This window comes from Paroedura picta, chromosome 16, assembly GCF_049243985.1.
Source record: "Paroedura picta isolate Pp20150507F chromosome 16, Ppicta_v3.0, whole genome shotgun sequence".
Taxonomy (NCBI): Eukaryota; Metazoa; Chordata; class Lepidosauria; order Squamata; family Gekkonidae; genus Paroedura; species Paroedura picta.
Window position 1 is genome coordinate 5,159,241 of NC_135384.1, and position 23,208 is coordinate 5,182,448.

The 23,208-nt window shown below is 53.1% G+C and overlaps 1 protein-coding gene across 5 annotated transcripts; it reads left to right on the forward strand.

Annotated features, from left to right (window-relative positions):
* The first annotated feature begins 154 nt into the window (after window positions 1–154).
* HSD3B7 (hydroxy-delta-5-steroid dehydrogenase, 3 beta- and steroid delta-isomerase 7) lies at window positions 155–21,522 on the forward strand. 5 transcript variants are annotated; one of them, XM_077314652.1, is made up of 7 exons: window positions 155–391; window positions 4,401–4,565; window positions 10,026–10,175; window positions 14,670–14,778; window positions 16,613–16,712; window positions 18,297–18,459; window positions 20,185–21,522. In XM_077314652.1, exons 2-7 carry the CDS (start codon window positions 4,409–4,411, stop codon window positions 20,607–20,609), a joined length of 1,104 nt encoding a protein of 367 aa, XP_077170767.1. In that variant the 5' UTR covers window positions 155–391; window positions 4,401–4,408; the 3' UTR covers window positions 20,610–21,522. The 5 variants fall into 5 exon arrangements, with proteins under 5 accessions (XP_077170767.1, XP_077170768.1, XP_077170769.1 ...); XM_077314653.1 differs by lacking the exon at window positions 155–391 and adding an exon at window positions 2,011–2,126; XM_077314654.1 differs by lacking the exon at window positions 155–391 and adding an exon at window positions 2,747–2,769.
* The last annotated feature ends 1,686 nt before the right edge of the window (window positions 21,523–23,208 follow it).

The window sequence follows — 23,208 nt, forward strand, 5'->3', positions numbered from 1 at the left end:
GGCTCGGGTTGGCCAGGTCAGCCGTCCTCCCTTCCCCAGCCCGGGCAGCCCTCAGCCCCGCGTGCACGACCCCCGCCTCTCCGGTTCTGCAGACGAAGGTTCCCCGGAGCATGTGCAGAGTGCATCTCGGCGGCGCTCCGCGGCTGCCTCTTCTCCTCGCCCCGGGATCGCGCTTGGGAAGGCGGCGCTCGGGTCGAGGCGGGGAAACGGGAGTGGCTTCGGAGCCGCCCCTGCCCCGGCCGGCGCTGATGGGAGTTGCAGCCCGCCCTCGTCGGGGGCTTAAAACGCGCTGCCCGTGCCCGCTCCTCTGGAGGACGGACCCTGTACCGGTTAGACGGCCGCCTGTCGGAGGCAGGGAGGCGTGATCTGAGAAGGCAGACGGCTTTGGAAGGTGAGTGGAGGGTTTTTTGGGAGTCGAGAAGGAGGTTATGCCCCCCACTCCGGCTTGGCTTCGTACACGGTTGTCTTCACCGGTTGGACGACCGGCTGCCAAAGGCAGGGAGGCGTGAGCCTAGAAGGCAGCCAGTTTTGGGACGAGTGGAGTTGGGGGGGGGGGGAGGGAGGCTGTGCCCCCCACCCCCGCTTGGGTTCTGGCCGGATGGCTGCGCTATAGCGGTGGCTTTGCAAAGTGGGCAGTCTCGAGTTGCAGGTGTACCTGGCAAGGTGTGAACGCAGGTTTAGGACGGGGGAGCTAGCTTAGTGTCGTGGTTAAGAGCAGCAGCTTCTAGGGTTTGATTCCTCACTCGTCCTCCACATGCAGCCAGCTGGATGACCTTGGGCTAGTCACAGCCCTGATAGTGCAGTTCTTACAGAGCAGCCCTGTCAGGGCTCTCTCAGCCTCACCCACCTCCCAGGGTGTCAGTTGTGGGGAGAGGAAGGCGACTGTCAACTGCTTTGAGACTCCTTGGGGTAGAGAAAAGCAGCATATAAAAACCAACTTCTTCGACTCCCTGCTCAGCTTGCCAGGTGACTTTGGGCCCCTCAATGCCCCCCACTCAGCTTAGCCTACCTCGCAAGGTGGCTGTGCGGACAAAACAGAGAGGACCTGCCATGTCTCTTTGCTTTCTGAGATAATCTGCTTTGAGGGATGTTTGAGGAGGAAATCTGAAGCTGCCTTGGCCTGGCTTGACCGGCTTTGCTATGTCCCGAGCGAGAGAGGACTAATTCTGGCTCAGGTGCTCTTCAGCCATTTTTTTCTCTTGCTGCTGCCCTCATTGCAGAGGGAAGCCAGGCCAGAGTCTCCGGAGAAGTGCTTCGCTCGGCTTTTTCAGTGCAGGTTTTCACCCCCTCCCCCTCTCCTTCTCAGCAGGCAGGTAGAACAAAAAGGAACGTCCTCTGCTAGATTTGTTTGTTTATCAACAGGAACCCTTCCAAGAGGAAAGCCTAAGGACAGGTATCAGGGAAGCACAGAGGCCTTTGGCTCAAAAACTACCCTGTTGGTACGTCTCACATGCCAGCGATGCCAACCTCCAGGGGGAACCTGGGGATCCCCCCTCGGGAATTACAGTACAGAATTCAATAGGACGAGGCCTCGGAAAGGGGCCGGTGAAGCCGAGGGGTTCCTCAAACCCGTTGGACGCAGGACCCGCTTCTGAACGCGCTGTGCACCTTGAGCCCTGCGGGCAGAGTCGTTAAGGGTGGCTTCCTTATCTTCTCCAGCATAAAACGCAGGGATCTGGCACTGGCTCACGCCAAACAGCTTTTGGCTTTACTGTTCCGTGCTTCAATAAACAGAGAACAGGGACCGTGTTTGAGGCCGCTTGGCACCCTCCCAGGAGAGAACAGTGACCCACAGTTTTGAGAACCTCAGCGATAAACGGATCCCGCACGCCTGCCAACCCCACGCCAGTCCTCTGCTCTTAGAGCCAGCCCTTCCGTGTAAACTTGGCATCCCGGAGACATCCGTCTCCCATCCCGTCCTGTCGTCCCCGCCCCTTTTGAGAGATCTCTATGGAATCTCTCGGTGTCTCAGAATCGGCAACCACAGGAGCGCTTTCGGACACGCCGAAGAATGCGCTTTAGCAATCGCTTTGCAGGTGGATTTTGCCGTTTTGTGCGGTGAAACCCAGTTGTGAAGGGCGTGAGCGGAAGCATAATCCAGGCTCCTTCGTGCACAGCCCGGCCAGGTAGGGCAGCCAGCTCCGGGTTGGGAAACACCTGAGAATTCAGGGGTGGAGCCGGGAGTGTGTGGGACTTGAGACGGGAGAAACCTCAGTGGATCTAATGCTACGGAGTTCGCCCTCCAGGGCAGTCCTTTTCTCCGGGGGAAGTGATCCCAGCCACCTGGAGAGGAGCTATAATTCTAGGGCATCCTCAGGTCCCCAAAGGGTTGGCATCCCTACAGCCAGGGCTCTTCACTGCCTGGGAACTGCAATTTAGGAGGAGCCACGCCCCTCCGCCCATGCTCACCGAAAGAGCTGAGCCCGGTTTTCGATGGCAGCTCACGTCTCTGAGCGTTTCACCCTTAACCCCTGATTTAAATATCCTGCCAGCTCTGGCCCCAGTGCTGGGCAGAGCACGCCCCCCCCCCCCGCCTCGTGAAACAGTCTGAGCTTAAAACTGCAGTGCTGCATTTCACCCCCTGTGACTCATCAGGCTGCGAGGTGGCCTTTTGCTCCCTCCGCTCTTTGGGTTCGGCAGGCTCTGTTCCGCGCACCTGATGCCACCGGATCAACGAAACAAAGCCCCTTTCTGAGCCGGACGGCCCCTCAGCTGCCGCTGCTCTCGCCCGATTCGGAGCCAGACGGCTTCTCTTGTGTCAGGAAGCTGGTGGGTCTGTTTCGGCCATCTGCTGTGCCTCATCACTCCATGGGGATGGGTGGGGTGGGTTCCTTCCTCCTGAAAGCCACCGCCTTGGAAACTGGGCCTTCCCGGGCTGGATGCTGTGCCGGCCGTCCTTCGCTTTTCTCCTGCCCGAATGAATCCCACTTCTCTCGTGCCTGAGCATGAAATGCAGGCCCTTCTCTTCTTAATCAGCATTGCAGGGGAGGTCTCGGTATTCCTCCGATCCGAGCCGTGCCCCTTGGCCCTGCTTTCCCCGGGGGCCCTCCAGGCCAGCAACCTGCTGGAAAGTTCCCCAGGTTTGCTCAAGGGCCGGCCCTACACCTGCCCCGATCTCTAACGGGCTGCCTGGGGCGCTGGCATCCACCCAAACCTGGGTGCTCATTTTGCTTTCTAGGAGCTGGCAGCGAACATTGCTTCTGCAGGCTAACGGAGCGACCCGACCGTTTGCACACCGTGTGCTGTACGCCGCCTCTTGTACCAGCCCTGGCCGTGCCTCCTTGCCAGGGTGCTGCCAGTTCAGGGTGAATCGTTTGAAGTCGCCCCTGTCCTCAGTTCCTTAGCCGAGCAACCTGTGGGAGAAGGAAGCTGCATGTTTAGTTCCCACGCCCCTTTTTGTGTGGTAGCAAAGGAGACGCATCGCTCTTCCCATGCGCTTCAGGTTGCTCTTCCGTCGACGCCCAACCACACGAGGCCTGCTTGGTGGACCAGGCTTAGTTCTCTCAGAGCTCTCTCAGACCTGCCTGCCTCGCAGGGTGTCTGTTGCTGGGAGAGGAAGGGAAGGGGATTGCAAGCCTCTTTGAGATGCGGGGTACGAAAACCAACTCTTCTTAGGAACAGTGAGCAGGGGTCTGAATTTGGGCAGAGTTTGTGCGTGGGGGAAGAGGAATCAGGAGAGATCCTTTGTGAACAGAAGCCTCATAGGCTTGAGGGTTTAAATTACAAACGCACTTCAGTAATTTAATAACTGTTTTTCTCCCCCAAGCGTCTGGGGAATGGTATTACTCTACTTTCTGTGGATCCTTCTGCCAGAGCTTTGAGAAGTTTAATCTGAGAAGCTGCGTGAGGCTGAATCCGATCCGCTTCCTCGCTTGAACGCTTTCCGCCCAGCCCAGCCCTGCTCGGGGCCAAACTGCATGCCCACGGGGACTCCTAGCCAGCTGGTGGAGAAGAGCGGCTGCTTCTAATCTGGAGAGCCGGGTTTGATTCCCCGCCCCTCCACACACAGCCAGCTGGGTGACCTTTGGCTAGTCACAGTTGAGCTGTTCTGACAGAGCAGTTTTCTCAGTGCTTTCTAAGCCCCACCTGCCACACAGGGTGTCTGTTGTGGGGAGAGGAAAGGGAGGGCGACTGTAAGCCTCTTTGAGACTCCTTCGGGGAGAGAAACGTGGCATATAAGAACCAACTCCTCCTCCTCCTCCTCCTCCTCCTCCTCCTCATTATTATTATTATTATTATTATTATTATTATTATTATTATTATTATTATTATTATTATTATTATTATTATTATTGAATTCAGCCCAGAACCCACCCTCTATCAGCTGCCGTTCCTCTCACGGCCTTCTCCCGCCTGCCCTAACAGCTTGGTTCCTTCTGTCTTCCTGCCCTCCTCCCCAGGACGCAACATGTCGTACACTGGAGGCAAGATCTACCTCGTGACAGGTGGCTGCGGGTTTTTGGGGAAATGCCTGGTCCAGATGCTTCTAGAGAAGGAGTCTGACCTGGCCGAAGTGCGCGTCTTCGACTTGCACCTAGACGAAAGCATGCAGCGGCTGGACAAAGGTAAGAGGGTGGCATTCCATGCTGCGTGCTCTCATGTGTCCCCAGGGATCCTTCGCCTGGCTGACGGTGAGTCCCCGCCACTTGGCTGTACTGAGCGGAGGGATTTGGGGCCACCAGAAATACCCAGGCCCTGCCGGAGGGAACTGAAGTGGTCGTGGTGGGGAGGATATTGGGGCCATCTCATTCCCGCTCTGCTCACCTGAAACGCACCTGGGAGTAGGCAGGTGCATGGGGAAAACGGAGATGCTTCCAGAGAGGGTTGGGGGGGGGAGAGGGGAAGGCATGTAAAAATCCTGCCAATCAGCTGATTATGACAGATCAGTTATTTGGCCTCCTCTCTCTCTCCCCCCTTCCTTTAAACTGGCTGAATAGCAATTCGGTGACTGCTGATTCGGCCCATTTAAAGTGCAGGGATGGGCAATTTGGCTTGAATAGCATAGTATTTTGCGGCTTATTCTAATGAATCTCCAGTCCCTACCTGGGAAGTGGCATTTGGTCCACTAGGCAAACCCGCTTGTGTCCTTGTAGCTGCCCTGTGACGATTCCTATTTCATAGTCTCTGAGGGAGTGGGCCTGCACACCTTTAGAAGAAAGCTGGTCTTAAAGGTGCCCTCGGACTCCCGTTTGGTTCTGCTACTTGAGACCGACACGGCTGCGCACCTGATTTTTCTTCAGATGCCGCAAGAGGAAATTGGATCTCGCATTTTTCGAAAGGAATCTGGGTAGGGGTGGGGGTGTGGGGGGGTTCTGCTCTATCTCTCTCCAGTACTCCAACTCTCCAGAATGCATCACAAGAGTCTTCTTGGAGCCTCCTGGTGTTTTTTGGTTAATCGGAGCCCCTTGGTAGAGGGGAGGGCTGGGGGAATTCCAGGGGGAAGCCAGTGTCAGCCAGCGATGTGCTTTCTTTTGTTTGCACAATCCAGCATCTGAAAGAGCCCCCCTCTTTCCTGAGGAGGGGGTCTAGAGCAGGGGTGGTCAAACTGCGGCCCTCCAGATGTCCATGGACTACAATCCCCATGAGCCCCTGCCAGCGAATGCTGGCAGGGGCTCATGGGGATTGTAGTCCATGGACATCTGGAGGGCCGCAGTTTGACTAACCCCTGATCTAGAGATTCCTGGTTTTTGTCAACAGCTGCTTGCTTTTCGTTTCTCTTTGGCTTCCGAGAGCCATAATGAGTGGCGCGTGTGGGTCTGACTGCTGAGCTGCATCTGGAAGACTTGGGAGCAAGTTTTGGAAACCCAGAGCAGCAGCTGCATGTTTTGAACGTCCTGACATTTTGAAAAGTCTCCAGGGGCTGCTGCTTGAAAGCTGATCTTGGCAGCCTCGGGGGTGGGTGGGTGGGTGGGAAGAACTGAGGGGAGAGAGAAAGGGAGAGACGGTTGCTTAGGGATTTGAGCACCTTCCCGGACTAGCGAAGGTCCCATGAAACTCCGGCGTCAGACGTTTCGTCCCAGTGAACACAGGGATGTGTGCTGCTGCCTTAACCAAAAGTTATTCTGATTCTCAAAACGATCACGCCGTTTTCTTTGAGTAACCGCCCAGCACGTTGACTGACTTATATTCACAGTTAACGCGTCCAGGCCTCGCGTGTGAGCAGACAGGGCTTCCTCTGCTGGTGTGCGAATTTCTCACGCAACCTCGATCCAAATCAGGGGCCGTGTGGGAAGCGGGGAGGGCCTTTTGCCTTTCGGCCTCGGCTCGGCTTTGCAAATCGGCTCTGGGTTGTCCTCGTCGCTGCTGCTGTGTGAAAGGAAAGAGGCCAGAGTTTCTCAAGGACGGGTCTTTGTTTTTCCTTCTTCCTGTTTTTAAACATTAACCGCACAGGTCCCCTGGCCTTGACTAGCAAAGCCGAGCGGGATTTAAACCTCCCTCTCTTCTCCCCGCCCTGGCTGCGAGTCTGCCTGCCCAGCTGTTCCCTTCCTTACGGCTGGAGGTTCAAGATGATGGTCACGTCGGCTTTTCTCTGGGGCAGGCCAGCTTCACGTGCGCTCTCTTCCGTAGGGTAGCAGCTGAGCCGTGGAACCCTTCCAGTTGGATGCCGGACAGGCGATGCGGTAGAGTGTCCCAACTGCAGCCATTTCTCAACACCGACAAAGCTCAACCCTCCAAGGGGGTAGCTTAAAGCAGCCACTGGGCAAACTTGGAAGCTCTGCTGCTCCATTGAGAACTTATCTGGAAGGGCCGTGGGTCACGGCAGAGGGAATGCGTGACTGCATTGGCCCCGGCTACCAACTCGGTTCAGCTGCATTCCCGGCCTCCGCTGCCAAAATATCCCTGGCTTGCCTGAGCTTGGCCAGCGTAGATGGTAGCAAGAGGCTCTTTTTGGTCAGGGGAAAAAGGGGGGAGAGGCTTAAAAACAGGCTTCCTCCACCAGGGTTTCAAAGGGGGGGAGGGAATACCCTCTTCTCCCCCTTTCCAAAAAAAGAAGAAAGAAACCCACAGGGAGAAAACTGCACATGCTGGAGGGATGGAATATGATGAGCTGGTATGTCAGTCGACATGAGGAGAAGAAACCCTGGTTGTGAAAGCCCGGTTGAGAGATTCTGCTCTAACCACTAGACCACACAGGCCATGCTGATGCTCCGTTGCTAAAGCCAGAAGCCTCTCTCAGCCCCCTCTCTCCCCGGAAAGCCAGTGGCCGAGTCGGGTCCCACTGAAGCTGCTGGGCAGTTGCCCTCAAGAGGAAGGGGTTCCAGGGTGACCAATTCGTAATTATATATAACTTTTTTAAAGGTTCCAAAAGATGTCCGGGAAGACAAGACTCAGGACCCGATTTCCGCGGAACCAGATTCAAACTCCCATGTTTATTTGAGACAGCAGCCCTGAGACAACTTGCGTAGAAGGGGAGAGGGAGGTAGGGGGAGGCAAAGGCTCTGGGCAGGGGGGGGAGGCCAGGCTGTGGAGCCAGCCCAAACCGGAAGGGGAGCTGATGCAATTGGAACCTTTCCTGGCAGGTGTTTCTCCTAAGATGGATTCCGTCACCGCCGGATTTCCAGAGAAGGTGACGCAGGGTTTCCTGTGCGGGCAATGTGCATGTGAAAGAGAACATGACGCCTGAAATTCCTTCTTTGGCTTTTGGGGTGGCATTTCCTTTGCCGCTAGCCAGCCGGGTGGGACTCGAGCCAGGTCAGTGGCTGAGGACCGGCCAGCTGCGTCTCCGTGGTCTCTGCTCATGGCTTCTTAGCGTGGTCGCTGTCGGGCCTCTTGGCCACAGTTAGGCTGGTCCTCCCTCAGGCATGCGTGATGTCTTCCAGTCTCAGCCATGCTTGCTTTGTGGTGTTTTATAGACCCCCAATGCTGGAATCGTGAGTGTCAGGTCACGGAGCCCCCCCTGGGGTGGGGCATGTGTACTCTGGACAATTAATTTCCGGTGGACCATTATTTCACAGATGGAGAAGTTTCTCTGCGTCCCCTTGTGCTCTCTGCCCATCTCGGGCTTCCTTGTTCTTGGCGCCGTTCCTGAGCAAAGTACTTCATAGCGGCAGAGGCAAAGAGGTCGAAGAGCAAGGTCATGCACCTCCAGTGGCCGCTGTCAGAGCAGGGCTCTGGGGATGGGGAAGGGGGAGAAAATCAGATTGCATCAGAGTCAGATTGGCTGACTCATGGGTAGCCTTGCATTCCTGGAAATGGGAAAGTTAGTGATGCAATAAACAATAAATAACTCTGGGAGAAGAAATATATGAAGTGAAATTGACTGTGTTTACCAGGGGTAGTCAAACTGCGGCCCAAATGCTGGCAGGGGCTCATGGGAATTGTAGTCCATGGACATCTGGAGGGCCGCAGTTTGACTACCCCTGGTTTACACCCTAATCCTGGGGGGTTCAGCCTTAGGGTTTAAGGCCAGATTTCTCTGGGTACTTTCTGGTTCTATGGTTTTTCTGAGGCAGGTGTCAAAAAATATGGTGCTCACAAATTCCACATATTCCTCATCCACATACAAGTCTCCTTGCTTGATTGGAAGTGGGTTTTTTTTTTTTAATTCTGCAGGATGTTGACACTTACAGTGAATTGCTGAGTGTAAGATAGTCCTGATACAGCCATCTTTTGCGCCTTTCTGATTCTAATTAAGCATTTGCACTTCTCAGAAATGTCTAAAAGGAAATGAGACACCATCTCTCTCTCATGCCTTTTATCCCTCTCTTTCTATTGGGTTTTCTTTTGTGTTCTGCATTGCTTTTCTTCCAGTTTGGTGTAGTGCGGAGTTTGGAGTGCGGACTTTGATTCTGCACTCCCTCACATGCAGCCAGCTGGGTGACCTTGGGCTCGCCACTGCACTGATAAAGCTGTTCTGACCGAGCAGGAATATCAGGGCTCTCTCAGCCTCACCCACCTCACAGGGTGTCTGTTGTGGGGAGAGGAAGGGAAGGCCTCCTTCGGGTAGAGAAAAGCGGCATATAAGAACCGACTCTTCTTCTTGTTGTTGTTCTTGTACTTCTACTTGTTGTTTTTGTTCTTCTTCAGCATTCGGTTCATTTCCCCCTAAATTCCCTGTGTTTTCTGAGAGTGGTTTAGTGGCAGTTTCCCCCTTTTCTTTGCATCCAAGTTGGAGATAATTCAGAAGCACACGGATTCCCTCAGATTTCCCCCCTCCACCTCTGTTTTTCTTTTTTGCCCTTTGGTGGCCACTCCATCTCCTACATTGAAATCATTCCTCTGCATTTTCCACGCCTCCCCATTAATCAGCACACAAGCCCAATTATTGCTTTACTTTTTCCATCATTAAAAAAAAAATTGTTTTTTTACAGGCAATATGAAGATGAAACAGGGAGGCTGCTTTTGGTTTTACTCTACTGTGGGGGGAGCATTATTTCCAGAAGGAATGTTTTGGTTGCATAAGAAGGTAGTTAGTTGCGCTTGGATTTCATTCCTCCCCTAAAGAATGCCGTCCGTTTAGATTCTTTCTCCTGGACGGCTGCAGACGGTTGCTCGAAGCTGCCGGAATGATGCATCAAGGGAACCACAAGGGAGGCGAAGAAAACATTTGTTTGGTAGGAAGCGGGACTTCATTGCAGCAGGGTGAGAAAAAGGAAGGCAGAAGTTTTCAGGGAGAGAAACGGCAGAAGTGCCTCAGCTCTTCTGTATCCCAGCTTGTGCCTGGGATGTGCAAGAACAGGCATAAGAAACAAGGCTGCCCTACAGGGTCGCCGTAAGTCGGCTGTGATCCGACCCTGCACCACCCCGGCTCGCTTACAGCTTCCTCATTGTTGTTTGTGACCCCCACATGCAAAGTGTGGCATGCAACATTCTGGCTATCTTAAGATTTTTTGGGGGGAGGGGGTCCTCTGGCAGTGGTGGAACGGGACCAGGAACTGGAGAAACGTCGGTTTGCGTTATCAGTGTGAATAAGGTCATGAGCGTAACTCTGCTGGTCTGTTAAGGATGCGACTGTGCTGGTTGTGTATGTTGCGCTCCTCTCCATGATGTGAAGCCCCACCTTCTTTTTGAAACTCTCCCTGCAGATAAGGTGGTCCTGATCAAGGGGAACATCAGTAACCTGCCGGAAGTGGAGGACGCCGTGAAAGGAGCCCACACGGTCATCCACGCAGCCAGCCTGGTGGATGTTTGGGGCCGGTTCCCCTCGTCCAAAATTGAAGAGGTCAACGTGCATGGTAAGAACTGTGGCAGGAAACACAGCTGCCGACCCCCCAGATGGGAAAATTCAGAAATAAGCAGAGGCCACAGAGGTAAGGCAGGACACGCAAGGCAAAGGAAAACTGTGAGAATACAGTAGAGTAGTGGTGACACCTAAACAGGAGGAGTATATATATATATCCATAGAAGGACTAAGTAAACATTACAGGACTGCGGAGATCGGAATGGCAGCTTTTCTGGCTTCCTGGCTCTGTTGAGCTCCTTCTGGCCTCCCTAGACACTGCCCTCAAATCTCCAGAAATTTATCTGGCACAGCCTAGTAGGAAATGGGCTTGTTTTACTTCTGCTCTGCAGAAAGGGCTTCCTTTTCTATCTAACAGGGGGGTCTCCCCTGTCCATTTGCCATTAGCTGTCCTGATACTGAGGTTGTGTTTAAATGCAAAGTGGGGAGAAGGCTTTCTGTACATGCTGAGTGGTTCTGAAGCTGAATCCAAAGGAAGGGATCTCCAGACCTGTTAATACAGCTCCAGGTGAGCTGGGACTGTTTACAGGGAAGATCTGAAGGAGGTGGGCAGTATAAGGGGCTTGTGTCTAATTCTGCTAAACAGGTGAGGTTTTTAACCTGTTTCCAGACTGTCCGATTTCAGACTGCAGGTGTCGACTGGCACTGAATGCTTCTATTTTGTTTTTTTGTATTCATGACTTGCATATGGAAAACTAGCATACTGAGAGAAGGGGGAAGAGTCCTGAGGCTTATGGTAATTGTAGTCCATGAACATCTGGAGAGCCACAGTTTGGCGACCCCCGCTGTATTGTAATCCCCTCCTGAGAGTTTTCTATGTGCAGGGAATTTTATTTTGCATGGAAAAGCATTTAATCATGTGAGCCCCCGTCACTACCACCACCACCGCCACCACCGTCTTGATGTAGTCAAGCCCAGGTACATGTTAATTGCTGTGTTTCTACTTGTGGTTTTCCTCTGTGTCTTTTAAGGTCTTTGCAGACTTAAAGTTCTTTTGTCTTTCCAATCCTCCGAAAGGGCATCTTTTCTAGGGGGGAAAAAATTCTGCCTGCTTTTTCCAGGCTAAATAGATCATTGGCTTGTCAGTTTATTCTGTGGAAAATTAAATGAAAACAAGTTTGCAGGGGGGTGGGGGTGGGAAAATAGGAGCTGCCCATCAAAGTAATTGGGAGGGAAAACTTGACAGTCAGGAAGCTGGAGCTTGGAAAAGGGCAAGGGAGAGGAAGCTTGCCAACTGTTGAGTTAATGTCTTCCGAGAGCGGTAATAATTTCCGAGGACTAAAAACAGCGCTTACTGTTTAAACGCAGCATTTCATTTCTACAGCTCTAGATTCGTATTCCGGGTTCTGTCTTTGCAAGTCAACACTCTCTTCCTCAGACACCAGCAGGAACCAAGATCCCAGTCAGAAGGTGGGAGGGGGTGTTGCAAAGAAAAGTGCTGGGAGTCAATGTTTCTTTTCTTTGCAACACGCCCTCCCACCTTCTGGCTGGGATATAAGGACTTGGGGACTCTCCATTCCTGCTTGGATCTGATGGCGGGAGCTCCTGAACCCAAGCGTAGCTGCAAGCAAACATGGCTGCCTTTTGAAAGAGTAAGGGAGCAACGTGGAGGAGATCCTGCCCCTACTTCATCCCTCTGACGGTCTTGGCTGGAGGGGCCTCCTTGTTCTTTACCACAGAGTTGGGTGGAAACCATAGGCTCCCTAGTACGGCTGAGAGTTTATGGCTGCAGAATGTCACAATGATTTGCATGTTTGTTCTAACAGCATGAAAGCTGACTCTCCATTCCAGAGCGGAGGATCCGTCTGTGGCCACCCAGGAATTGCCAGCCCTAGAGCGGCTGTTGTCCCCTACTCGGAATTTCAGCTCAGACTCCAAAACCACTTTTCTTTGAAAAGGGAAAGAGGGAGGGAGATGACTCGGCCTTTCAACTTGCAGGGTTGGAGCCGGCCTGCTTTTTGATCCCCCACTCCTCCATGTGCAGCCAGCTGGGTGACCTTGGGCTAGTCACAGTCCTGTTCTCGCAGAGCAGTCCTGTCAGAGCTCTCTCAGCCTCACCTCCCTCCCAGGGCGTCTGTGGTGGGGAGAGGAAAGGGAGGCAATTGTAAACTGCTTTGAAGCTTCAAGCAGTGAAAAGCGGGGGATAAAAACCAACTTTTCTTCTTAAAATCATACAGCTCAGTGATTCTCGAACACCTCTCTTTTCCATTTGGGTTTTTGCCGTTTCGTGTTTACGGCTGACGCGCCCCTCCTTGCTATGAAACGTGGCTGCCTGCTCAAAGATAGACCTCTAAAACAACCGACGGGCTTTAGAAAACCCCTCTTGGGTGTAACGATGGGAAGTGGTTCCAAGCAAAAGTCAGCCAGGGTGTTAGTGCAATTATGTCCGTGCAGAGGGTATCCCTTGTTTTTACCAGCTCCAGATATGTCCTGGGGAGGAGCAGGGCAGCTGCCAGGAGGGCGTGATGTATCAGGAACATCTGGAGCAGCACGTGTTTAAAGAGCCAGCTCCACATTCTTTTGCATCTCCTCCCAGAGAAAGTTGGTTTCTGTTGAAGCTTCTTGTGCAACAAACTCCAAGCCTTTCTGGGAGGGGAGTAGCGTGGACAGGTGCAGAATTTCGGCATCTTTGCAGATTAGATTGCCTCCTCCAATGGCTCCCAGTTCCTTAAAGAGCTGATTCCCACATTACTGAGGACACAGGTGGGTGCCTGTCGTTTATACTAGTGATATGCGAGTTCCCAGTTCTTGTCCACAAGGTGCCTGGTTTACGACTGTGGCATTGCGGGATTCGAACTGGGTACCACGCAGGGATTGAGGGACTCACATGTGCCTGCTGCACAGGAGGCCGGGGGGGGGGGGGGAGATCTTGGACCAGAACTGCCTTTTGGCATGAGGTTATTGGTTGCGTCTGAATTTTGGCTGTCGCTCCGTAGCAAGGAAGGCCACATGGGTCTGGCCAGCCCTAGGAGGAGCATTTCCTGCCAGGCCTGCGACTGAGGCCAGGCATCTAATACTGAGAAAGCCCTTGGCCTCCCACTCAGAAATAATGAGTTTGGCTTTATAAGGTTTAACGTGGGCAGTTTTGCAATATCATTTAGTTAATGGGTTGTAGTTTAAAACTTTTAATAACTGTTTAGCAGGGATGCTTTATATGACATGGGTGTGCCTGGTTGTTACCTGCCCGGGGCCAACCAGAAAGGAGCAGACAATAAAGATTAAGTGGCTGTTGTTATTCAATTCTTGGAATGAACTCCAGTCTTGCACAAGGCATTGAGGTTCCTCAGTGGACACATGCGAAGCCAAAGCTGGTTTCCTGAAACTTTGGCAGGTGCTTTTTTCTCCCTTCCTTCCAAGTCAACCTCTCCCTGCTCTAATCAGGGGTGGCCAAAGGGTGGCTCTCCAGATGTCCATGGACTACAATTCCCATGAGCCCCTGCTTGCAGGGGCTCATGGGAATTCTAGTCCATGGACATCTGGAGAGCCACCCTTTGGCCACCTCTGCCTGTGGGACACTCAGTCCCCTCCCAGCACTGGCAGCCGAAACCCAGCAGTCACCACCACCACCACCCTATCCCGTCTTGTCTGCAGTCATCGCCCAGGGAAACACATTCTTTGTGTCTGCAATCACAGCACACTGGAAACCCTGGCTGTCTTTTTACAGAGTTCAGTCCCAGAAAACGTGAGCCATCCCTGAAGGAAATCTCAAAGACGCTACTTTTCCAGTGAGATGGAACGGGAGGCGGGGGATGAATTTCGGGCCTTGCATAACTGCTTCTCTGCCCTCCCTGCAGCTGCCTGAAGTACCTGGTTACACTGAAACAGGCACAACATGGGTTTTGTTTTTGCAAAGGTGCTGCAGGTGAGCTACAGTTGTATCTCCCTCTTAAATCCCTTGGCTTGCAGAAGCCAAGAGGCACCAGCCTGAGAGTAAGTGATCTTCAGCTTGGAAGAGATGTTGAACTTTAGAAGAAGAGTCGGTTCTTATATGCTGCTTTTTTCTACCCGAAGGAGGCTCAAAGCGGCTTACAGTTGCCTTCCCTTTCCTCTCCCCACAACAGACACCCTGTGAGGGAGGGGAGGCTGAGAGAGCCCTGAGATTACTGAAGAAAAAGAGTTGGTTCTTATATGCCACTTTTTTCTACCTGAAGGAGTCTCCAAGCGGCTTACATTCTCCTTCCCTTCTTCTCCCCACAACAGACACCCTGTGAGGTGGGTGAGGCTGAGAGAGCCCTGATATTCCTGCAAGGTCAGAACAGCTTTCTCAGTGCTGTGGCGAGCCCAAGGTCACCCAACTGGTTGCATATGTGGGTGGAGCAGGGATTCAAACCCAACTCTCCAGATTAGAAGTCTGCACTCCCAACCACTACACCAAGCTGGCTACACCAGGTAGCCCCTCCCCAGCATGGAATCGTGTGAAGTGTGCAGGTGTGTGATTTACATGTGTTTTTTCCCTCCCGACCCCGCCTTTCCCTCTGTTTCGATCCAGGAACGCAAAACGTCATTGAAGCGTGTGTGACACAAGGCACCCAGTACCTGGTTTACACCAGCACTATGGAAGTGGTGGGGCCCAACGCCAGAGGAGACCCCTTCTTCAGGTATCGGCTCAAACCAAGCATGCCTGCTCCTCCCGCTATCTAGGAGTACCTTCCGGCAATTTCTTGGGGGCCCCATGCACCAGGCCCAGCTGGACGGGCCTCCCTGCTGTTCCCATGTGCAAATCTGATCCGTGTTGGGGGCGGAGGGAGGGGACAGAGCACTGACTTTCTAAACGTGTTCTGAGAAGCAGGGGACTAGCTCCACTAGGACGACTCGCTAAAACATCGGTCGAAAACAGCAGGCCAAAGCTTGAGCCCACTGGCGCCTGGAATTTTTATCCAAGCTGAAAACAAAAGAATATATCTTCCCTTCCTGTGCCCACAACAGACACCCTGTGAGGGAGGTGAGGCTGGGAAAGCTCCGTGAGAACAGCACTATCAGGCCTGTGACTAGCCCAAGGCCACCCAGCTGGCTGCATCTGGAGGAGTGGGGAATCAAGCCCGGCTCGCCAGCTTAGAAGCTGCCACTCTTAACCACAGCACCAAAGCTGGCTCAGACCTGCTGCTGAACTCAAAACTTTGTACAGCCAACAAAGGGCTGGAGCATCAGATGAGAAAATTAGGGTATAACTGTGCCTCCCCCCCCTTCTACCTTCAGGGGCATGTGGGGGGGGGGAGTGGCCTTGCCTTCTCTAGGCCCCCCAAGCTCCAAACGAGGTGCCAGAGGTATACAGTGGAAAGGGCCCTCCTACATTGTCGGCAGGAAATCCAAAGCCAGGGCATTTCCAGCCAGTGGTTGCCTAGGCTCAATTGGGAAGGGGGCTGCCAGCAAGGGGGGCAGAGGGCAGAAGCAGGCAGCCCCCCTCCCCAGGAAACGGGCTTCTGCAAACTGGGGTGGGGAGCCCGCTCCTTAATCCCTGCCCCATCCAGTTCCCTATGCAGGCAGGTATTTTGCCCTGGCTGAGCCAGCTGGGCTTCTCTCCAGGCCTCCCTAGCAACGCCATGACAACAGCAGTACACAGTCCAGGTAACGCAGGAAGGATTCTTAAAGGCACAGTTCTGCCTGCGGGGCAACCCGCCCCCCCCCCCGCCCCCCGCATGGATCGAAAACATTTACACAGTCCTGTTTTCTGCTAATTCTAGCAACTGTGGGGGTTTTTTTGGGGGCGGGGCGGGACTCAGCTGGCTGTTACTCATTTGCACCTGCTGGATGAGATCCAGCCAAATCCTCAGATTGCAGAAGCTAATCAGGGTTGGACCCATTTCAAACAGCGAAACATTAAATATTGGGTTTTAAATGTTTCTGAATTAATAATTAGCTATAAAATAGCTGGAGCGGTTTCCAACTGCCTCGTTCCCCCCCCCCAGTGAAAAAAGGGGAAAGAATAACAATAATAATATAATAATTCAGATAATAATAATTCACATGATAATATAATAATAATCCAGATAGCATTTAGTTGGTTGGGTTGTAGGCAGGGAGGCCAGCAAACTATCAAGTTGTGTCTAGGCTTTATAAGGGGGCCCCACACACTGGTGGGCAAAGCGTCTGTGGCCCGGGACGGCTGACCTTAACCTACGTGCTCAGAGGCAGTGTCCCTCTGGTCGGGTTGCCAGCCTCCAGGTAGGGCCTGGGGATGAGCTCCCCTGGAGAAAGCAGCTGCTTTGGGAGGTGAATGCTATTGCCTTATACCAGGGGTAGTCAAACTGCGGCCCTCCAGATGTCCATGGACTACATTCGCTGGCAGGGGCTCCTGGGAATTGTAGTCCATGGACATCTGGAGGGCCGCAGTTTGACTACCCCTGCCTTATACCCTGCGAGACTCCCTGTCTTCCGGCAGGCTCCGTGCCTTGGCGGAGCAGGTTCTGATTCTGCTGTGTATTTTGGTCGCAGGCAGAACGAAGACAGCAAATACGAAGTCATTAACAAAGAGGCCTACCCGATGAGCAAAGCCAAGGCGGAGAAGCTCGTCATCGAAGCCAACGGGCGGCCGGTAAGCCGGACGCTTCTCCAGGGGAGGGTTAAATGGGGACAAAGTTACGGGGCACCTTCAAGGTGTATGTCCATTTGTGGTTTAGGCCTTTCTTCAGGGATTGCGTGAAGTTCCTTTCCATTTGACAGTGGGTGTGTGAGGGGAGACGGCATAGCTTTGAGACCACTGGGCCACGGAACGCATGAGGATGTTCCGTGGAAGGGTCCAACCTGCACAAGATAAGCAGTGGCTGTTCACAACATTCAGCCATTCTAGTTTCGCTCTTGCCTGTTTAAACTCCGGAGCAGAGCCAGAGAAGTCCTGAGGTCCACAAGGGCTGCTGATCTAACCGGATCTCACAGAGAGGGTCAAACCCCTTCTTTCCATAGACTTGGCAGGGGGTTGGAGCTCTGGGCACCCGTCCTGGACGACTTCTCTGGAGGTGTACAGAGGGGAATGGGGATTGTAAGCCACTTTGAGACACCTTTGGGTAGTCAAAAAGCGGGGTATAAAAACCAACTCTTCTTATTTCCCCCGGCCAAGGTATACTATAAGGCTACAGAAGCACGGTTGCCAAAGGTAGCCTCGTTGGTCAACAGCTCGATTCAGATCCGGGAGCACCTTAAAGGCCCACAAGATTTTCCAGAGCTGAGCTTCCGCGAGTCAAAGAGCTGACGGAGGGAGCTTTAATTCTCAAAATCTGGAAAACTCATTGATCCCGAAGGTGCCCCCGGACCCCAATCTGGCTCGAAGGCACCCGTGCAATTCAGCTGGGAAAAGAAGAAGAAAAGCCCCTGAAAGGGCTGAGAGGAAGAGATGGAAATGCTGAGTTTGGCTCTGCTGTTTGCAAAGCAGCACTGTAGCTGGGCCCCCTCCCCTCCCTGGCTGCGGGTGGAGCGTCCAGACGGATGCTGTATCTGCAGTGGTCCCCCCTCCCTTCTGCATCAGAGATTTCCTTTTGACCTGGTCCAGAAGAGAAATATGCAAGTCGTGCCTGCCTCTGGATGCTTCCAAGTAGTGCGAGAAGATTCCTGCTGCATGTGTGTGTTTGTGTGTGTTTGAAGGGACGGGAGATCCTTTTGTGGCAGCAGCTCAAGAGATAAATCCCCCGTTGAGAGGAATGCGATGGATCGATTGATCTCTGTCTCCGACACATTTCCCCCCACCATTAAGCAGCAGCAGCAGCCAGGGATGGGGCCCTGTGAAGGGTGGGGAGATGGAGGGAAGGGCTCAGTCCTTCTTTTGCACCTTGCTTTCCATGATCAAAATCTCCCCTGATGCTCCTAGGCCTGGGGGGGGGGGGGAGAAGGCACAATATGGCTACCAGTTCTTCCCTTCCCAAACACACACGCAGGGGTGTTCCTGGGGAAATGATGCAAGGAGGGAAGAGTTAAGCCCCCCCCCCCACACACACACATGCTTCCTCATGCTCTGCAGATCCCCGCCCCCCTCCAAGCTGCTTTTTAGCATAAGGAAGTATGCCACAAATGCTGATTGTGGGTTTTCCACAAAATGTGCCTGTCGGCTGTAAAATGGCTGCCGTTCCACACCCGTGGAGTGCTACAGCAGGGCAGCTCACAGGCCTCTCTCTCTGTCCTGCGCCAGATCCAGGGTGGGAAGAAGCTGGTCACTTGCGCCCTCCGGCCGACGGGCATCTACGGCGAGGAGCACCCGCTGATGAAGCAGTTCTACGAGCAAGGGCTGGCCAGGAAACGCTGCATGATCCGGACCATCCCGGCCTCCACCGAGCACGGCAGGGTCTACGTGGGTGAGTGACGAGGGCCTGGGCAGGGTGCATGGACTCCCCCTCGACTCCTTGCTGACCCTGAGCCTGCAGAGGCAAGAGGGCGAAGCTTTTGGTTCCCTCCGCAAGACACTGGAGGAAGTGAAAAAGGACCCCTTGCGGTGTTTGAACTCCGAACGTTCTGGCTGCATGCCTGGATTGATGAGGGATCAGTTCAGGCAGGCAGCTGGACATATCAGCATTAAAGCACAAAGGGCAAACATGGCAATGATTAATATTCCTCGGCGTTCTTGGGAGCATCAGATAGCAGCAAATCACAGCTGGTAATCAGAAAGAGCCTTGCGGTGCCGTCCTTCGCGTGTGCAGATTGGAAACAGAAGACTTCCTGGTTCGGAATTATTTCATTCATTCATTCATTCATTCATTCATTCATTCATTCATTCATTCATTCATTCGATTTTTAGACCCTCCCTCCCTGCAAGCAGGCTCAAGGTGGATTACGGTAATAAAGTGCTGTAATAAAACAGGTTTAAATCCATTTTTAAAAGACGTAATAAAGGAAAACCCAGAACAGCCATGAGTTCCCCCTTCTCCCCACACCTAAGAATTCCCCCTTGGCCGCCCAGACTGGAGAAGGTGTAGAATACAGGGGGCAAGGGGAGGAGGAAGGAGGCCCATCTAATTTCGGTTTGCCGTGGACTCAGCCACAAGATTCGTTGCCCACAAGAAGGACAGAAGCCAGTGAAGAAAAGCCACCAGGCTTTTGGCAGCAAGAATTCACATGTCGGTGGCATGTGGCCACTGACAGCCTGACTTTGTTGTCCTTTTGTTGCCACTGGTTGCGGTGTGTGTTTTTATTTATTTTGCAAGCATGCTGTTGGGTTTTTTTTTTTTTAAGGCTGCATTCTCTTCCTGTAACCAATTTGCAGAACAGGTGTTGCAAAGTGAATCATAACTTGCTTTCAGTCAATACAGAACCGTATAATAACCCGGGAGAACCATGATTCAGTTCCCTTTTTGAAAAAAAGGAATGAAAGGCAGCCGCACCTGAAAAGCAAGGATGCTAAGATATTCGGAGGAGCAGCTGCACCGCAAGCAGTTTGCCTGTGTGTGTGTGTGCACCTGGGCTTTTTGGGGAAGAGGGATAGCTGCAGGTACACACATAGGTTCTGCCTCTGCTCCCCCGTGGCTGCACCTCAGTTTTGGTTTTTAATCGGGAGATCAATTTTAACATAATGGATTGATTTTTTTCTCCCCTCCTCTCCGGAAAGGAAAGTCTGCAAACCTTTTCAAGAGCTGTGTAGAAAAAAGAATTCCAGCGGGGATGGCTTCCTTGCTCTCTTCTGTCACCTGCAGCAGCTTAAGCCTGGCTCTTGAAAACAGAGAGCCCCCCCCCCCCAAAAAAAGAAATGTGGGTTCCCTATTGAAGGTCGTCACGAAGGGCAGCGTGAGGTTCTGTCGATTACTTCCAATAAGCAGGGTTCATTGAAGGGAAATCTATTTATTGAAAGAATAGGGAATTGAACATCGCAGGGCTCTTGCTGCGACTGAAGAGCCTACTTCTACAGTCCCCTTTACCCTCCACTCAACGGGTCTGGCACAAAGACATTTTCCTGGCCAAGAGCCTGGTAAAGAGCCAAAGAGTGTGTGTTGATTTTCACAAACCCAGGAGGATTCTCCTGCCTTTGTCCTCGAACTAACGCTTTCCCTCATCCCCCTTTCTTGTTTCCTCCCCCGACTCTCCTGCAGGCAACGTGGCCTGGATGCATTTGCTGGCGGCCCGAAAGATACAAGAGATCCCCTCGCTTATGGGGGGCCAGGTGTATTTCTGCTACGACAACTCCCCTTACAAAAGCTACGAGGAATTCAACATGGAGTTTCTGAGGCCCTGCGGCTTCCGCCTCCTGGGCTCCCGGCCCCTCCTGCCCTTCTGGTTCCTATACTGCATGGCATCCTTCAACGCCCTCCTGCAGTGGCTGCTGAAGCCCTTCTACGCCTACGCCCCCCTCCTCAACCCTTACACCTTGAGGGTGGTGAGCACCACCTTCACGGTGGAGACCGACAAGGCCCAGAAACAGTTCGGCTATGAGCCCCTCTATACCTGGGAAGAGAGCCTGGACCGGACTGTCATGTGGTTGAAGGAGATCGACGAACAGAGGCATGCTGGGAAATAGCCCCTCGCCCACGGAGGGGAGTGGGACGGGAAACCCCAGCCAGAGTTTCAGAGGGATGCCGCTGAGGATACCACCGCTGCCCAAGCTGCTCAGTAAAATTATGCCCCCCTGCAAAATGTGACATTTCCTATAACCAGAGGATGCGGTTGTGTCCGTCTATGGACTGCTTTTCTCAGCATTAATTTCCTAAAACATTTGGGATTAGTAAGCCCACTTTCCTCCCTTATTTTCCTACAGGCTCATGACAGTACCCTGCGATAGCACAACGCAAGGTGCTACCAGAACATGCTCTTGTTTTGGGGTGCGGCCAAAATTTTGGGGGCAGATTCAGGGTGCAGCCAAAAATTCGGGATGCCCGAATTCTGTTTGTCATATGTGAATTTACTTGGGGCATTGGTCGGCTGCACTGGCGCCCAATTCCTGAGTCCCCGCGTAAGGCTAGGGTTTCCTTTAGTGTCCTGCTATGCAAGAGTTGGTCCTCCGATGGGCCAGGTGGACACCAGCCATTCACAACTGGGTTGACGAAGAGGGGGAGGGGATTTCGACTCCCAAGCTGTCGGGATGGCCAAAGTCTGGGATGTGCAGGAGAGATTGGCAACAGATTCTTGGTTTTCCCTTCCAACATCGTATCTCCGTGCTAAAGAAGAAAGAAAGAAGAGCAAAGACACCTCCCAATACGTCCGGAATTGCCTGCCGTCTCGTGGTTCCGTCAGCGGGCGGGGCTCAGCTGCCTCCTCGCATTCCGCACATGAGCACCTTTGCACAGAGTCTGACCCTGAGTCACAGAGTCCCGAAAACCCCCCGCTTAACTAAGATGCTGGGAGTCGAAAAATGCTACCTCCAACCCTCACTGTGACCCAGTCCCCGATATCCGATCTCCCGTGTCATAAAATAAATTTGTTCTGTTGCTGAAGTGGCCTCAAATGGGTCCTTGCGGATGTGTGTGCAGGCCGGGCCTGATTCTCTCTTCCTCTCTAAGAGAAGCCAACTCTGAACTGGACGACCGGGTTTCTTTCCCCTCTCCTCCGCACGCAGCCAGCTGGGTGGCCTTGGGCCTGTCACGGATCTCTCAGAGCTCTCTCGGCCCCATCTACCTCACGAGGTGCCATCTACCTCACGAGGTTGCGGGGAGAGGGAGGTGATCGCTGGCCACGTTGGGATGCTTTAGGGCAGGGGTAGTCAAACTGTGGCTCTCCAGATGTTCATGGACTACAATTCCCATGAGCCCCTGCCAGCGTTTGCTGGCAGGGGCTCGTGGGAATTGTAGTCCATGGACATTGGGGCTCTTTCAGATGTAGTTCATGTAGTCCATGAACATTGGGGCTCTTTCCACGTCCCCATTTTCATTTTTTTACCTCGCCAGTCAGTCGACCGGCCAGACAGACTCTGCTTGTTGTGACAAAGGAATGTGGTTTGTTTAATTCCAGTAATCCCGCTGTCTTCCCACAAGGGGATGATTATTATTGATGTTGGTGGATTCATGCAATGGGAATGAGGCTGGAGAACTGACAACCACGGCGGGCTACTGCCTGAGGCCGGGGGAATCTTTCCTTCGAAGGCTTTTCCCGTCCCGAGGGACGAGGGGTGGGGCTTAGCAGGGGACCCGACCAATCGGGAGAAGAGCCTGGTTGTGTTTTGCGCTTGAGGGCGGAGCTAATAGGTTGTACCCTACTGTGTTTTTCCCATGGGTGAAACACGGGAGAGGGGATTCTTTCAGATCGCTGGAAAAGTGACCCTGGACAACAGGGGGCCTCTCCTCTCTCCACCCTGATAAAAGTCAGTCGATTGTGAAGAGGAGGGGAATTGAGGGGTGGGGGAGTGCTAAAAAAGGGCCCAGCAATTCTTATCCCTGAAGCTCTAACTCCAGAGATCACAGGAAGGATGCTGAAACTTCAGGTCTACCTGTGAGCTGGCAGCCTTAAACAGGTGAACATTATTGCTTTGGGCTCACCGGTATCTATGAGAGATTCTGTTCTGGACTTGTATGAAGCGCAAAGGCAGATTCCTCCAAACAGAGGTTATTGGCTGTATAGAGTTTTATTAACTTAAGCATTAAGTGATTAAAGGAATATCTTACCATTGTTGGCTCTTGTTTTTTGCTTTTACTGAGGGGATGGGAGAACTGCTGGCCCACAGCTGGCTTGGGCGGGGATCATGACCAAGGGGCGAAGGAGGCGAGGACGGGCAGCTTGAGGGGTGGCCTGCCCTGTCTCCCCACCCACCCCCATCCCAAATGTCCCCTTTCCTTATGCCCTGCTCTGTGGTGTGGAGCACAGGGTTTGCCCTCTTCGTTGCAAAGTGGTGCTTGGACAGAGCAGTGCATCATGCGCCCTGGTTGCCAAAACCGCAGAGCAGGGGGCTGCTGGATTCAACGCTCCTGCTTGCTTCTCCCCCCGACTAGCAAAGCTAGAGTGGATCATGCGAAACATGGAACCGGGCGACTGTGGGCTGGCTGCAAAGGAGATGATTCTTTGGGCAGAATCTGGATTTCTTTATATTGACGTGGTGGACCGAGCCTGGGCTGATATCATCAGAACACAGATGCTAAGCAGGGCTTGGGCTGGCCAGCACTTGGATTGGAGACCTCCGAAAAAAGTCC

Coding starts and splice junctions, on each gene's coding strand:
- HSD3B7 (XM_077314651.1), top strand. Junction 10,176..14,669: donor TGAAGAGGTCAACGTGCATG/GTAAGAACTGTG, acceptor GTTTCGATCCAG/GAACGCAAAACGTCATTGAA. Junction 16,713..18,296: donor TCGAAGCCAACGGGCGGCCG/GTAAGCCGGACG, acceptor GTCCTGCGCCAG/ATCCAGGGTGGGAAGAAGCT.